Below are 17,152 nucleotides of genomic sequence, written 5' to 3' on the forward strand. Positions count from 1 at the left end.
CTTCCCTTCCCTTTGAAAATCCCCCCTGCATAAAAGTTGCTCCCCCCCCCCCCGGAAATGTATGCATACTTCCCAATAACAAATACTATTATAAACAATGGACGAATTTTATAACTTAAGGACCTTTTCCCTGGGGCTGTGGGGGGTCATGTTATATTCAAAGGCATAGTTATTGGGCCTATCAACTATGATGAACAAAATGGCTATATCAAAATTTTGATCGGACAATTTTGGGAAACAAGGGGCGGGGGCGGGGGCCTAGTTGCATTCGAATCTTCTTGTTCACTTGAAAAGGGCACTAGAACTTTTAATTTCTGTTTGAATGAGCCCTCTCCCATTATTCTAGGACCACTGGGTCGATATGATCACCCCTGGGAAAAATTAATAAAAAAAACAAACAAATAAACACGCATCCGTGATCTATCTTCTGGCAAAAAATAGAAAATTTCACATTTTTGCAGATATGAGGTTGAAACCTCTACAACCAGGTTCTCTGATACGCTGAATCTGATGGCAGGGCCGGATCGACTAAGTACGAGGCCCGATTGGATTTTTTGCGGGGCCCGCTCTATATATATATATATATATATATATATATATATATATATATATATATATATATATATATATATATATATATATATATATATATATATATATATATATATATATATATATATATATATATATATATATATATATATATATATATATATATATATATATATATATATATATATATGTATATATATATGTATATATATATACAACTATTATATATAGAACTATTGTTCTATATACAGAACTATTGTTGATATTTTAGAGATGGGATAAATCAGGACACAGAATGGTTTCAAATAGAATTATATATAGATACATATATATATATATATATATATATATATATATATATATATATATATATATATATATATATATATATATATATATATATATATATATATTGCATGTATTTTCATGTAACCTTTAGCATAGCTGTTTGTGTCTCATAATACTTCTTCCTAGACATCTGTTGGGCTGCGACTGATATAATAATTTAAAAGACGTAAAAGGTGTCCCTTAACATATCCAGTCTAAAAATTACATTTGGACATATGAATATGGTTCAAAGTCACTTTCAGAGGTCTGTGATGGGTGTGCCGCTAAATTGATTTTGTGATAAATTTGTCCAGCAGTTTTGAAGCTTAAAACATTACGACTATTTTTGGTTCAATCATCATTTACGCTAAATACAGTCAAAGCAAAACATGAGTTCCAGTTTCTCATTTGTTTGTGGACCTCTTTAGAGAACAAGTGATGTTCAATAACAGGCCAAACAAATTCATTTGGAAATTGTTGATGCAAGAATGTAAATCGACCAAGCTTGCAGCAGTCCCCAAGTAACTCATCTTTGTTGGCTACTTTTACAGCGAGATAATTGAGGACTCCACAGTAAATACATACAGAGTTGAAGGGCCCCAATGACTTGTAAATAACACTTGCGTAGTTTACGGCATCTTTATAGGTTTTTACTGGGTTTTACGCCACAGTTAGTTAGCATCGAAGATTGTGATGGGGCTGTTCTTCCAGCATGATATTTTTTTCTTCTACATTCTCATTTTTGACTTGTTCTGATCCTCGCTGTGCTTTAACAGCACAGTTCTTTTTTCTTCACTGTCATTTTTGATACTCTTTTTAGCGTGTCTGCTAACCATACAATTCTTTGTTCTACCCTTTCATTTTTGACACGTTCTGTTGCTTGTAGTTCTCGCTGCTGATTATCTTCTAACAGCAAATTTTTTTGTTCTCGCGGACGTATATCTTCTAACCAGACATTTCACTGTTCTCCATTTTCATTTTGATTTGTTCTGATCCTCACTGTCATATGTCTTGTAACCGCACACTTTGTTTGTTCTTCACCTTCGTTTTTGTGTCGTTGTGATTCTCGCTGCCACTTATCTTTTAACTGCATATTTCTAAGCTCTTCAATTTCGTTTTTGACTTGTTCTAATTGTCGGCTTCACTAATATTCTAACTACATATCTTTATTTTCGTTTAACATTGCTTCGGACATTTTTCAGTGTCTTTTGCCTTAGCTGCTTGGATTGGTCTTGTCACTTTTGATGGTGTAGATTGCTCATTATCATCCGTTGTACATTTACATTTTTCAGGTCGTTCTCTGGATCTTGTCTCATTTGATGGTCCAGTTTGTTCACATTGAGCTTTGGTTTTATCCCCTTTTCTTCTTTTTTGTGCTCATTTTGTGCTTACCTTAATTTAAGTATGTTTCCCCTAGATATTGTGAAAATGCCTTTTGAAATTTACATCAGCGAATATGGGCACGTGAATGTACATATTTCTAAACTTTTGTTCTGCAAATGCTTCTGAAACACTTTTAAAATCTATTTTCCTTGTGTCTTCACTTTTAATCAACATAATTGCTTAACTATTTAGTTTATCCTGATTATTGATGATATCAGATAGTTTTTTTGGGGGGGGGTTTAGCATGGAAAATGATCTCTCTCCAGAAGCAAGGCTTACTGGAATTGTTAAGAACATTTTACAATTTCGAAAATCAATTGTTCACTTTGATGGCAGAGCGGGTTCCCTTCAAGTGCGGGGTCCAATTGGGCCCAATCGCTCCAATCACCCTTTATGCGGCCATGGCCTTTGATGAGTAACACTAAACTTTATGAAACTTATATATTTGGAATCAGCATAATAGGCCAATTCTTTTGATATACCTATTGGTATTAAAATTACATTTTTTAAAGTTTCGTTACTTTTGAGCTGTGTCGCTCCTTACTTACAGGTCGTTACCACGAACTGTCTGATAGCCAAAATTATTGAAAGATCTTTCTATGAAGTTCATTGTGCATGTTTAAAGATAAATAAAAGCAAGCAAAAGTGAACTCAAAATAATTTCTTCTTGGGAAAAAAAGAGCAAAGTTGACACTTAAACGAACACAAACTATGGCTTCAAAGATTACGCAAGCTATATATATATTGTCAAAAACCTTCAGAATTCTAAAAAGTAGCACTTTACTGAAAACTGAGCTTGCTTGAATTTTTTTGAGAATTATACTTGTATGCTAAAAGATATCGATATCATGGTCGATATAGTCTTTGTTTAGTCTTTTGTTTTCTGCAGTGTACTCACAGAACTTTCTGTTTCTAATAGACATACTATTTGTTTTAAATCGGTTTGTGCTTTCAGTAAAGCGCTAGTTTTTAGAATTCAACAGATATTAGAAAGTACCACCCCTCAGTTTATTTGAACTAGTTCTGCAGATATATCTTGCGTAATCTGATAAAGAATAATTTTAGTTTTTTTCAAGTTTCAACTTTGCGTTTTTAAAGTTAATTTCCCGCAATTAAAATATCCAGATTAAACAGTTTAAAGAACACAATATGTTTTGATTTTGGATAGCCGAGAATAGCAACCATAATCTGTTTATCTCTTAGATATGATACAAGTCATCACAGTTTCCCATAAATATTAATTATATTCCCTTTATTTAGTGATCTTACAAAGATACATTTCATTATAATCATGGACTTGTTTAGTGGTCGTCCCATACCCCCCCCCCCCCCCGGCCTAATTAATAAGCAAACGTTATAGACCTATTCAGAGACCACCAACATAAATTTTCCGAGTCAATCATTGGTGGTATGACCCATTGGAATGATAAGGCAACTTACTTTGCTTCGTTGCATCTCTATGCAGGAATGGTTGTCGCTCTCGGTTCAAACGAGGAGGCGCTGCCGGAATTTCTAAACAGATAAAAAAAAATTTACTCAGTGTGTTATTATTATTATTGTCTTTTACAAAACTGCCATCCACTGGAAAAAACTGCCTATCCTGAATACATAAAGGTACTTCGAACCCACCTCGAACCTCTCTGTGTGGGTGTGTAACTAAATACCGTACTAGAACTACATTTGTGTATTTCTGCTTTGGATTACATTCTTTTTTTTTACCATGCTTTGAAAAAAAAAATGGGTATTTTCTAGTTCTTTTATAACCCAAAAATTTTAAGAAATTAATGGTTTTATTACTTAAAAAAAAAAAATAACAACTGACAAATCACTTAGGGAAAGACTTAAAATTACTACAATTGACTAAGATAAAATACCTTATAATTAGACAAGATTAAATTACTAATATCCGAGTAAAATATAAAACTTTATTCGATTCCTCACCACCTAAATTCAGATTTAACAACAAATTCAGTTTAATAACCATAACAGTGTGAACAGTAAAAAATTTTTTTTATAAAAGTAACTGAGAAAAAATGAGAAACAGTAGAAAAAAAATGTTTTTGGAACCCAGGAACTATATCCATAGTCTAACCATCTATATTACAACTAGAATTTATCCTGAGAGCTGCAAACATTAAGCCTAATCCCAACTAGAAGTTAAATTTAAACCACTGGACATACAGGGGGCTAGAAGGCCAGCTTTCAAATTCTGTCTAGGTTAATGAATCCTTATTGTTAAGCAACATCTTTATGAAAATATGAAACTATAACCTATACATTTTCTCAATACATTTTCTGCGCTCTTAAAAACGACTTGTCTACCTTTTTAAGATATGCAAGAAAAACAAAGTTCGCAAGAGGAAAAATTTACAAACTACAAAATCTATAAAATCTACAAAATCTACAATGGTTGAAAAAAGATCTGGGTTGAAAATCCCAAGACATAGAACCCTGGCTGTAACTGAAAACTCCGATATATACCTGAGTAACTATAATATTTTTTCCATAATCAACATATTTTTTCCCAGTAATGAGTCGACTCACCACTAGACAGCAAGATGTTCCTAGAATATCCAGTTCACTGAAGACTTTGCACAAACATGAGCTTGTATCATTCTCTACATGATTTTCAGCAATATGCACGCCAATCAATAAGAATGGAGGCCCAGCATAAGCCATTTCCAAACCTATTTCTTCCGACCCATTTTATAAATAAAAATCAGATTTATACCACGAGAGTACTATATATGATAGTTCAAGCATGGGGTTAATAGTTATATCGTTTTTGCTTTCCGTATGCGTATAAACAGTTGAATGCAAGAGTTAAGTTTACTATTTTGTCTCGTAAGATTGAGCTTAGCGCGTCTATTACAATTAAAAAAGGGATTAGACAGGTTACGAGTTTCTTCATCTTCTCTGTATAACAACACTGTTGCCAAACTGAAAGTAAGGGTTTCAACTACTTGTGTTTTTAGGGGTACTGATATGTCTCTGCAAATTTTGCGGATGACATCCTTTATATTAGTAAAACAGCATCAGGAACTGAAAAATCAGGAATTTTAGGATTTTTGATAATGAGTATAAGCGTTTTGGTCTTCGATTTAATTAGACTAAGACTAACGTTTTGGCCCATAATGACCACTCTGATTGCTTGTTAAATGTCCAAATAGGTGAAAATGTAATTCAAGCACAAGCCACATTGCGCATCTTGACGTCCCAATTGGTTCAAATCTTTGTTTCACGCGGCGAGTTTTAAGGCAATTTTTTTTAGTAAATCTAGGAAAGCATATGGTCAATCAGTTGCATTAAAGCTTAAATTTAGTCACCATACCCTAGTTAAGGTATACAATCCAATAGCTGACCTGTTACCCACCCTTTTTAGTCTCTAGTTTAACCTATTGATATTATAGAAATTCATAGTTGTATCTATAAGTATGAGAAATATCTGCTTCGGCTGCCTATTTGTACTAGCAACAATTAATTGTCTTCTCCATATAGTTACTATTCCTGTGATCACGGCGCAAAAAACAAATGAGAGGAACTGGAAAGCAGCTTTGAAACTGTTCATTATTGATTGTATTATTTAATATTTCTTTTTTGAAGTGACTTTTACATATTTCTTACTTTTCGTTTTTATTTACTTTCTACTAATTACTCAATCAGCGTTGTATATTTATATTTATGACGGGCAATAAACTTATACATAGACACTACAGATTTTCAAATTCCATCATTTTACACACATTGACACAAATAGATTAATTTTTATGAAAACTATCTGTGGCTCATACATTTTTATCATCTAGATCGTACAGAATCATTACTGCAACTACTGATACAATTTATTTTTCAATCACACTGAGGGGTATCAATAGAGATTTATAAGCTAGGGCTTTGATCATCTTAAAGACATCTTGAAGTCATCCATACCACCCTTGAATGATATACACAGGGATAGAATCATTGCGTTGGCGAGGACCCGTTAATAAGCTGTATTCTGAAATTATCCTGAATAAAACAATGAACGTCTTTTAGGTGAACTAGTTAAATTCAAAGTATCCAGAAAAGGTATCATCAAAATTCCATGATCACATGAAATATATATCAGTATGAAACATTAATGGAAGAATGAATACCACAACTACTAGACACTAGTCCACAGAAAAACAAATAGTAACTGCCTGACGAATTCTGCCCATCGTTATTTGGCTGTATTCCTGATACAGGCTAATCACATTCCAAATGATCAAGCCATACTCGCTGCTATACCTAACAATAAGCTTTATTCTTAAATTAACTTCAAGAATGTGTATGACAAATGTCTAGTTGGACAAGTTAAATTCAGAATAACTACAATCGGCATTTCCGTGAAAACAACAAAAACCTCATTTTCACTCCAGTCAAATTATAAAATTATGAGATATGCTCCTTTGCTTTTAGAAATAATAATGAGCAGGCAAATGTTATTTGCCTGCATTTATCTTTCATTATCTTTCATTTATCTTTTTACTACTTTATGATAGACTTACCAGGGTTTTCTGGTGTAGTTAAGGGCGATTTGAATTCAGGAGCATCCAGAGACATAGAGCGAAGCTGTCGTTCAACAGTCGATGGTAATTCACTGACTCGAAGAGACATCTGACGCTTGAAGGGCGAAATCTGAAATCAAATTTAACTTTTGGCAACAAATGTACTGTATGTCTACGGTCGGATGGTCTATTCGGTAAAATGCTTCGATGCAAATTATGCAACCATCTTTAAAGTTCAGCATTTATATTGAGTGGCATTCCAAGGAACTCTCAAGACAGGTCTGTTTTTTTTTTATAGCTAAATTAGATCTTCAGTTATGCGGTGAGTGAGTCGGGGTAAGGATTCAAAATAAAACTTAGAAATAATAAAAATGGTGGATTCAGTAAGGTTACTACAAAACGTTTGATGGGCAGTTTTTCATACCTCTTATACTCAGCTCCAAAGCCATCTGCAAATTTTAACACTCACTGAACAACTGCTCCTCAAAACTTGCTTACTGTCTAGTCCGATATTTGAAACAATCATAAGAAACTCTGGGATGTTCTTTTACATTTTATTACAGGGTTATTTTGGCTCATACTGGCCAATAATCTTACAACAGTCAACAATATTAAATATACTACTTTTCAGATACTAATTAAACATAATATAGTATCATTTTTATAATAATTTATAATAGAACTTAAAATAATTAAAGGCAGGACTTTACTAATGACACCTACATCTCTTCGTTCATCCGAAGGGAAAGTAGAATACATTCCGTCTAGACTGAAAGTGAACGAGCCCCCCCCCCCCATCTCCACTTCGTAGGCCTAAAAATATTACTAAAGATATTAACAACTACATGCAAAGATTAATATTTTGCAAAAATACAACAAAAATCTATCTCGTATAAATTTTCGCCAGTCTTTTATCAGATAAATGATAAAAACTGATTATTTTTTTTTGTAGCAGAGGGTTATCCCATTAAGCTTACAATAAATATAAATAAGACAGTTTCAATACTAGATTATTAACATCATTCATATCCTACTTCTCCGGCAATTGACATTGGAACTATTGTTGATATTTTAGAGATGGGATAAATCAGGACACAGAATGGTTTCAAATATAATTATGTATGTAATAGTTTTCTGATATATATATATATATATATATATATATATATATATATATATATATATATATATATATATATATATATATATATATATATATATATATATATATATATATATATATATATATATATATATATATATATATATATATATATATATATATATATATATATATATATATATATATATACGATTATTAAATTTAGATTTCTAATACAAACTATTTACCAGCCGACCAATTTCTAGTCCAAGGTAGAAGAAAAGATGAATCAGCTCCGTGTTTGACCAAACAGAGAACACAAAACAGAGATTACTAGGCTAAAAATTACATTTTAGTTCACCAAGAAGTCATTAAAAAAAAGTAAACAGCAATAACTCTACAGATTCAACCAAATTCTGTTGCTTTGTTTAAAGGAGTTGGTTCCCAGATTTCCCAGAAAAAAAAAACATTACAAAATAAAAAGAATGCCGTCTATTTTGCTTCGCATTTGTTATATGTAAATGTATGTTTCTTTTCGTTGATCTCCAGTACACCGCCACAGAGCCACCACTTAAGCTAAAGTTTGTAACTGAAATTTCTTCAAATTACCTCTTTTCATGCACTTTTAGTCCTAAAATGAAACTAGAAAAATCGAGAAAAAAACGCGCTACCGTAATCTAGTCTAATGAGAAAATTCATCAAATCTTTCAAGTTAGTTTTATTTTGAGTTCTTCATCCTTACCTGTTAATCAAATTATTGAGCCCCAACGTCTTTTATCACGTCATTATGATTCGCTATGAGTTTACATATTTTAAGATGTGAAACGCTGTGAAGTCTTAGCACAGGCCCCCACAAATCACCATTAATAAATAAATGAAACCCAAAACGAACAGAAATTACAATAGATAACCTAGTCAAAGTCAAAACAAGCAAAAATTAAAAGGAGTAGGGCTGACAACCCCCCTGTCTTCTCAAGACCGCAACATAATTTGAACTTTACTAAAAAAAAAGTAATGACCGTGGATTGTCAGTTTAATCTACCTATACTGATATTTACTCCTTAAAGTCGTAAAACTTTTTTATTTATTAAAGTCAAAACAGTGAAAACATTTAGAATGTATTTTGTTTTCAGTAAAGTGCAAATTATGTTCTAGTCTTGAGAAGGCATGGGGTTGTCAGCACTACTCATATTGATTTTTGCTTGTTTTGAGTTTGACTCGGTTATTTAATGTATTTTCTGTTTGTTTTGGGTTTAATTTATTGAATGATGGTGATTTGTGGTAGTTCTAAGCTTGGAAAATTATTTAAATTTGTTTCTACCCATATTTGGCTTAGTGGAGCTCTTTACTTTTCTTTGACAAGCTTATTTTGTGGAAAAAGTTTTGTAACTTAATTTCTGTTCGTTTTTTATTGACATTAGTTAAAAAAAACTTTTCCACAAAATAAGTTGATCAAAGAAAATTAAAGACCTCAATTAAACTGAAAATGAGCAAAAATAGAATCCAATAATCTACCAAGCGTAAAACTACCACAAATCAGCATCAATAAATAAATGAAATTCAAAACGAACAGAAATTACAATAGATAACCGAGTCAAACTCAAAACGAGCAGATATTAACATAAGTAGGGCTCAAAATCCCTATGCCTTCCAAAGGCCAGAACATAATTTACACTTCACTGAAAAAATACAAGTGAATGTGCATTGTCAGTTTAGTATACATATGCTGATATCCATTAAAATCTTAATAATGTTTGATTTATTAAAGTTACAAAAGTGAAAACATTTAATTTTTTGTTCAGTAGACTGTAAATTATGTCCCTTCTATAAAAACCTTAAATGCCCCCGAGGCATAACTTACAACCCTTGTCCACTAGCTCTGGGGGTTTGTTTCAACCCCAAAAGCCGTGTTAATATTTGGACTATTTTCAATAAAATGGCTATCTCAAATGTCTATTAGACGCATTTCGAGAAAATCCGATGTGTGTGTGTGTGTGGGGGGGGGGGGGGTAGCTGCCCTCCGATCACTTTGACTCTTAAAAAGGGCATTAGAACTTCTGATTTCCAATACGATGAGCCCCCTTCAAAGTTTATACGACCACGCTTCTCAAAATTTTGATCGGAAGTACTTGGGGAAGTGATGGGCGTGGGGGAGGGGCTTATTGCCCTTCAATCACTTTGGCTATTAAAAATGGCACTAATCCTCTCAATTTACAGTCGAGTAAGCCCTTTTTGAAGTTTCTACGACAAATCTTTCTATACGAAGTACCCTAGTCTAAAACCATCCCCCTCCCCCCAAAAAATCAACATTGTGCCAACATTATTCTTTACTTAGGTAGCGCTAGTGTGCTGCCTACGACAGCCTTTTTCATGTAATTTTTTTACATCTTCTTTTCTATTAGATTCCATCATTTTATATTTTTCTATATATTCAACAGGATGGATTTTCGGGGGGGGGGGGGGGTTTCCGCACACGCTGATATTTTCAGGTGGGGTAGACGCCGGCCACCCTGTGAAACAGACGATTTTGAGACAGCTCTACGTACACTTTCTCTTAGAGAATGATCTAATATTGGTTAAAAAAATTTAAAGTTTTCTTTTTCAACGATTTCAACGTATTTTTCATACAAAAGATTCAAAGTGAATTCCGAAATCGTAATTCAACAATAGAAAAGGTAAATCTCAGCAACCGAGTCATAATAAAATTGTCGTTTCAAGTTGAAACATTAAAATGATAGGACTATAGGAACATAACGTACAAAATCTTGCGCAGGGAACATAGACACTAAACAGGCGTGAGCTAAGTATGTTATAGTGAACACCTGGGATTGATCATCGTATTGGATAGGCATTATTTAGGCCACTTAAGGATTTCTACTGTAAGATACCTAGCTTACCTGAGTGGGAAGAGCTACACCTCGTATTGATCCTTGTCTTGCTAAAAGGTGCGGTGCAGCATGAGGTCTTGCAATTGCATGAGGGTTTACTACATTCTTCGACATTGGAGGAGGCTCTGAAAAAGTACATTTTAGGATTACATAAAATAACATATTTCAACTGTCAAACGCCGTAGCGATTATATAAAGACTATACTGTTAGTTTTCATCCAGTGTTCTAACCTAGGTGGACTAACATGATTCACTGATTTCTTATAATACCCAGAACACAACAGTTATTCATTTTTCGGTGACTGAACTTCCAGTGTAGAAGCTATGTCTAAGTAAAGGGGGAACGGAAGACTCTTGAAAACCACACGTCCTAAAATAATTTTGGTAGAATTCTTTGTTGAACTTTGTTGACCCCCCCCCCCCTCGAAAAGATACCATGCAGCAAATGACACCAGTTTGACAAATAAGATTATACATCCAATTACCACTATAATAACAGCTGTAGGATTAATTGGTCTAAGAAATTATAAAGGAAAACAAGGTTTTCAACAGAAACTATTTAGATTTTTAGGCTAATATATGGTCCGTTATTTCTTAGCTTGGTTCGCTTTAATAGGAAGCCGAGCCTTCCAATGACTTATTAGAGCTTTATTGTTTAAGACCCTTTCCATTTATTATTAAGATTATTAGTTGCAATTTGCATTGTTATTCTTCTTGACCGGACTTTTTGATAAGTTTGGTGAGATACACTTAATGAAATAAAAACTGATGTCTTTAGCCCCTTAAACTACGGTATATTTTGTCATGCCAAAAACAGTTAATTTTGACAACAAGAGACACAAGATAGTTTTTTCTCTGTTTAACTTATTCGTTCATTAATTAATTTAATAAGTACGATAAATGCAATGACATTTTTTTTTCATTTGCATTTCATTTTTTCATTTGCAGTCCGTTGATTTTGAATCTAAGTTATCAAGTATTTTGCAGTAGGTTGCCTCAAGACATGGCTAATTGTAGAAAGAGACAAGCCAAGACAGATAGTCCAAGTAATTAAGTTTCTCGTTTTAAAATTTGTTAGATTAAACAAACAAATGAATATTTTCAGCTATGAAAATAGGCGCCATTTTAGTTTTTATTAACAGCAAAATATGTTATTTTGACATAATCAAGCTTGGGAAGCAAGGTATCCAAGAAAAAAGAACTGTTGGAACACAGACAGTTGTACATTCAATGGAGTGCTGCTTTCAATTAACGCTGTTTCAAATTAATAAGTGGTAAGAGTTATGAAAAATAGTAGGGGGTTTAAAGGAACTATAAGATTAATCTAATTTAAGTGTTTTTTCCTGATTGCGACATGGTGAGATATATAGCAAAGTAAACTTGGTTCAAGAAAAACACCTGCCTAGACATAGATGACCAAAGTTATAATAAACCCGTCTTGGTTAGAGATTTCTTAATGTTGGGGGAAAATTGCGAAAACTGTTTTCAGTGAGAAATAGGACAGCTTACAGTAAGGCCGAGAATCAAACCAAGGCAATCGGATTTAGTTCACTGTTGCTTTGAAAGGAAATAAGAACCTTTCAAAGTCTAAGGGCAACTGCTGCAAGAAACTGCGATAGCAACAACAGGTTCAGTAATTGCATTTAGTAGCAATAACATTTGTACAAACACAAAAATCGAAATTTCAGTCATGAATACAACGAAAAATATTATATTTTGACAGTGTTGGGTTACAAAAATTTTACAATAACTGAAAAGAACTCGATTCCCTTTTACACCGGGACTTTCAATATTCGGTTAGCAATCATAGGCAAATTTCATTACTTATTCAATTTAAATTTAGGTTAGCGTTTCCTTATGTCAAAACAGGAAATGGTACTGATGAGGCAGCAAAAATAGCACATCTTAATCTCATTTACAGTAATTATTACCTACATCAGAAAACTTCTAAGCTAGAATATTTATCAAAATGCACCCCAAAAATTGAGATGATAAATAAGGATATGGAATGCTTCTTGAATGCTTCTCCCCCCCCCCCGAGAAAAGTTAATTCCAGAGTTTCACCATTAATTTATCATTAAATAATCTTCGCTTAATCTGAAAATAAAATATAATTGCCACCAATTGTTACTTAGTAGCTCGAGTTCAGGGTGTTCCAAAAAAGGTTTTCCGAAAAGTTATATTGCCCAGGCATTTTCCAACTCCTTTTCACCCGAAATAAAAAAAAAGTATAAATCAAGTATAAATGCTCTAGGTTTAGAGGGGAGTTTGCCAGCAGGGACTATCGTTTATAAGCTTTTTAATAGGGAATGTTATATGGGCTATCCAACTACCTTGGGCCTTTTTGTCAGTAGCTAGCCAGATTCTAGAGTTATGGCTGAGTCACCCAACTTCACGAAGAAATGACTAACTGTTCAGCTCAGGAGATATTTTTCCATCAGTCCTATGTTCGATATAATGCTATTCACAAGAGCTAGTCTTTGGACCCCGCAATTTAAGAAACGAATCACGTCGGCTCGTCAGTCCATCTCCTCATTTCTCCATCAGTTAAAATCCGAGATATACAGAGGACCTCCTCAAATCCAGCTGAAACCCACAACTTTCCTTACTGACCTCGCTCCTATGATGGAAGGGACTAGTCAAAATGGATCACCAAAGACATCTGATCAAGAAAACAGCTTTCTTTCTAAGTTTCTTAACAGGACTGGTTTGTGGACGAACTTTTTAAGGCAACATGTGAACAAAATAAGCATTGACCACATAGGAGCAAATCAAACAGTTTGTGGTAACGAACTGTAAGTAGGGAGCATCCCAGTAAAATAGTAACCGAAACTCTAAAAAACGGAATTTTGATACTAATAGATATATAAAAAGAATCGGTTTTTTCTACTAATTATAATTTTATAAGTTGCATTTAGCTCAATGTTACCCATCAAAGTCTAAGAGCCTGAGAAAATTTGCCTGATTTTCGAAAAAAGGGGGAAACATCCCCCCCCCCTCTGAAAGTCAAAGAATACTAATGAAAATGACTCCATCAAATTCAGCGTATCAGAAGACTCTTATGTAGAGGTTTCAAGCTCCTATCTGCAAAAATGTCAAATTTTGTATTTTTTTGCCAGAAGAAAAATCACGGATGCGTGTTTATTTATTTATTTTTCCAGGGGTGATCGTATCTATCCCTTGGTCATAGAGTATCGTGAGAGGGCTCATTCGAAAGGAAATGAAAAGTTCTAAGGCCTTTTTTAAGTAACCAAAAAGATTGGAGGGCAACCTGGCCCCCCACCCTGCCCCTATTTTCCCAAAGTCGTCCGATCAGAATTTTTAGTTAGCTATTTTGCTCATCATAGCTGAAAGGCCCAATAACTATGCCTTTGGATGTAACATGCTCCCCCCCCCAGCCCCAGGAAAAAGGTATTTAAATCATAAAATTTGCCCATTGTTTACACATAGTATTTGTTATTGTGAAGTATGTATATATTTTCAGGTCGGGAGGGGGGGGGGAGGGAATTTCTGCTGGAGTTTTTTCTAATGGGGAAGTTCCCATGGGGAGGGAGGTTTCCAGGTAGTGAACTTGTCAGGGGAAATTATGCGCTGGAGGAATTTGCCATAGTTCCTATACAAAATTCTTTTTATAGGTCTTGCTTTCTCTTTTTCGTCTCAATTTTACGCGTAGAGTTGTTAAGGGTAATTGCCCGTGGTAAATTCTCACCGGGATTAAATTGTCTAGAGGATATTTCCTTGGAGAGGGGGATTTCTCCGTGGATGTGGGGCCAGATTTCCTGGAACTATTCAAAAAACGATCAGAAATTAAATATAAAAAAAAACAAGTTTTTTTCAGCTGAAGGTAAGGAGCAAAATTAAAACTTAAAACGAACAGAAATTATTATGCATATGAAGGGGATTCCCCACCCATCAATACCTTGCTCTTTACGCTAAAGTTTGAATTTGTCCCAATTCTTTAAGAACAACTCCTGAAACACAAATACTGTTTAATTAGAACAATAGGAACCTTTTTCAAAAGTACTAAAAGACTTTAGCATAAAGAGCGAAGTGTCGAGGAGAGGACAATCCCCTTGATATACATAATAATTTCTGTTCGTTTTAAGTTTTAATGTTGCTCCTTAATTTCATTTGAAAAACCTTTTTTTTTTTAATATCATTAGGACATACGATGAGAGTTCCTATCTACTTGAGTAAAAGACAAAGATCAGAAAAAAAAAAAATCTATTTATCTACTCTGGGGGTATCTACTCCGATAATTCTCTATTGGTTTTAATGTTTACTTCTAACATCTAATCGACATTCCAATGATTCTCCAAATTATGTTCTTTGTAATGGAAACGCCTAAAATTAGGAGCACCCCTCGAATTTAGAAGCGACTACTTGTGCATTTACCTAGAGTTAAGTGAAATTGCATTCATACCCCAAACATCAGTACCGAGGGAAAGTGCATTTAGCACTGCTGGGTATTTTACACGAAAGCAGTGCTCACGAATAACTGCAGTCAACTCAACTTTGAATGCTTTTAAATGATAAATTTTAAGGTATGTGGTCTCGCTGTATATTTGGTCCTAAGATACTAAGCCTAAGAAAAAAACAACAACAAAAAAACAAAAACAACTGAATTATCTGTTAAAAAAGTCTTTTTTAAAGAAAAACTGGTTGTTTCCATTTTCCAGGAAAAAAAAAATGAAAATCAGAAACAGATTTCAGTTTTTTTTTTCCCGCCGCTTCTGTTTGTTGTCTGATTTTCCTTGCCCCTTTTTTCCGTCTCTGTTTTAGCCAAAAACAGAAACAATGCCGAGCTTTATTGGAAACTCTATCGAAACATCCAGTAACTAATTGTTAGGCTGTGGTGATTGAGGTAATTTTTCCGACCTGAGGTTATTAACGTAAACCTCTTAGATTGTACACAGTTGGATTTGGTTTTTAAATGTGTATATTAAGCTAGGCAGGATTCTGGCTTGAAGCTATGCTTTCTATTGATTTTGCTTTTTTCCATCCTTGCCAAAATTACTGTCCACTAATTTACTTGAATACTTTCAGACCCCACTTGCCGTTTAATTCCATTCCAGAGACAACAAAATCAGCCGCGTCGTAATTTAAAAAGTTTCCTCAGCGTCTTCTCTCAGTAAATCTTCTACAAATAGTTTGATGTGCCATCTTCACACCTAACTCTCAATATACGCAAACTACGCCAGCCGCTGATGATTTCAGAATAATTTTCTGTAGGAAATATTGTGGTTGCATACAATCAATGAGTCTACTTTCAATTTTGATGCATAATTTGGAATTTTATAAATAAAATGAAACCATTCCTCTTGGACAGTTATTAGACAAATATTATTTTCATTTTCGTCCCGGACCTAAATTTCCCATGTATTTTATGTACGTCGGGTGAGGTGTCTGCTGCGACATGGTAAGTAATTAAAATTACATGTATTTCGTTTTTCTATTTTATTCTTATCTGCCAAATCTTTCATTTTGACTGAAGGTCCACTTATTTCTTAATGTACATAAGATAGAAAAAAATAAATAAATGAACTACACTAGTTATTTACACGATGAGCTTTCTTAAAAACCAAAAAGTTTTTTTTTTCAGTTATCAAGACCACCTAGAATATAAACAAATCTTTTCATTACTAAAGTATATTCTAATAAACTATCATTTTCCAACATTTTTACCATTTTTATACACACCTTGTGTTTTGTTTATCATAGCGGTTCAGCAGGTTCTTTCTGTTCAGTAAGTGCTGATTATTCCAGTTACCGCGTCACATCTACTATGTCTCTTGGGAGTATACAACTTTGTACTCTTAAATAAATTGCACAGCAGTCTCTTATGCAAATCACCCTTAGCAACTTATTAAATGGACCAAAATCTACTTAAAGTTGTATGGAAAGAATTCATAATGTCGAAGTCAGTCCAAGAAAAAGTGTCTACTAAAGTAACAGAGTTCAATCTTAGCTTGGGAACAGCCCTTTTTTCATAACGAAGAATGTCCTTTTAGAAATCCAAACTCAATGCGTAGCAGCTTAGTAAAGGATTTTTATTTATTTTTAAACATTTATTTTTCATTTTTTTCAGACGTCTGAGCTCAACGCACTCGATGCTTGCTTTTTCGTTACAAAAAATATTGTTTTATTAAAAAAAGAAAAGAAAATGAAATACAAAGCCAGATGTAACCTGCTATGCATTGAGTTTTTTCTCTAAAATGATTTAAAGAATGATTTTTTCTTTAAAGAAATAACGGAAGAAAAATTTCGGCCCCCTATTCCTTATAGATGAATGTTCTAAATAAAATAAAGATAAAGGAAACTTAAACCCCGTAGGTTTATTGGAAAAGATTTTTTGGAATGACTGACTTCAA

The 17,152-nt window shown here is 33.6% G+C and overlaps 1 protein-coding gene across 1 annotated transcript in view; it reads right to left on the minus strand.

Annotated features, from left to right (window-relative positions):
* Positions 1-17,152, minus strand: part of numb (NUMB endocytic adaptor protein) — an 86,947-nt gene that overhangs the window by 9,537 nt on the left and 60,258 nt on the right. The window contains exons 6-8 of the mRNA XM_089091571.1: positions 10,791-10,906; positions 6,792-6,921; positions 3,703-3,774 (exon numbers count right to left, since the gene is read on the minus strand). Coding sequence (XP_088947697.1) covers positions 3,703-3,774; positions 6,792-6,921; positions 10,791-10,906 — 318 coding nt within the window. The remainder of the gene's footprint in view (positions 1-3,702; positions 3,775-6,791; positions 6,922-10,790; positions 10,907-17,152) is intronic.

This window comes from Artemia sp. Qi Xiang Cuo, chromosome 7 (genome assembly GCF_049724085.1).
Source record: "Artemia sp. Qi Xiang Cuo chromosome 7, ASM4972408v1, whole genome shotgun sequence".
Classification (NCBI taxonomy): Eukaryota; Metazoa; Arthropoda; class Branchiopoda; order Anostraca; family Artemiidae; genus Artemia; species Artemia sp. Qi Xiang Cuo.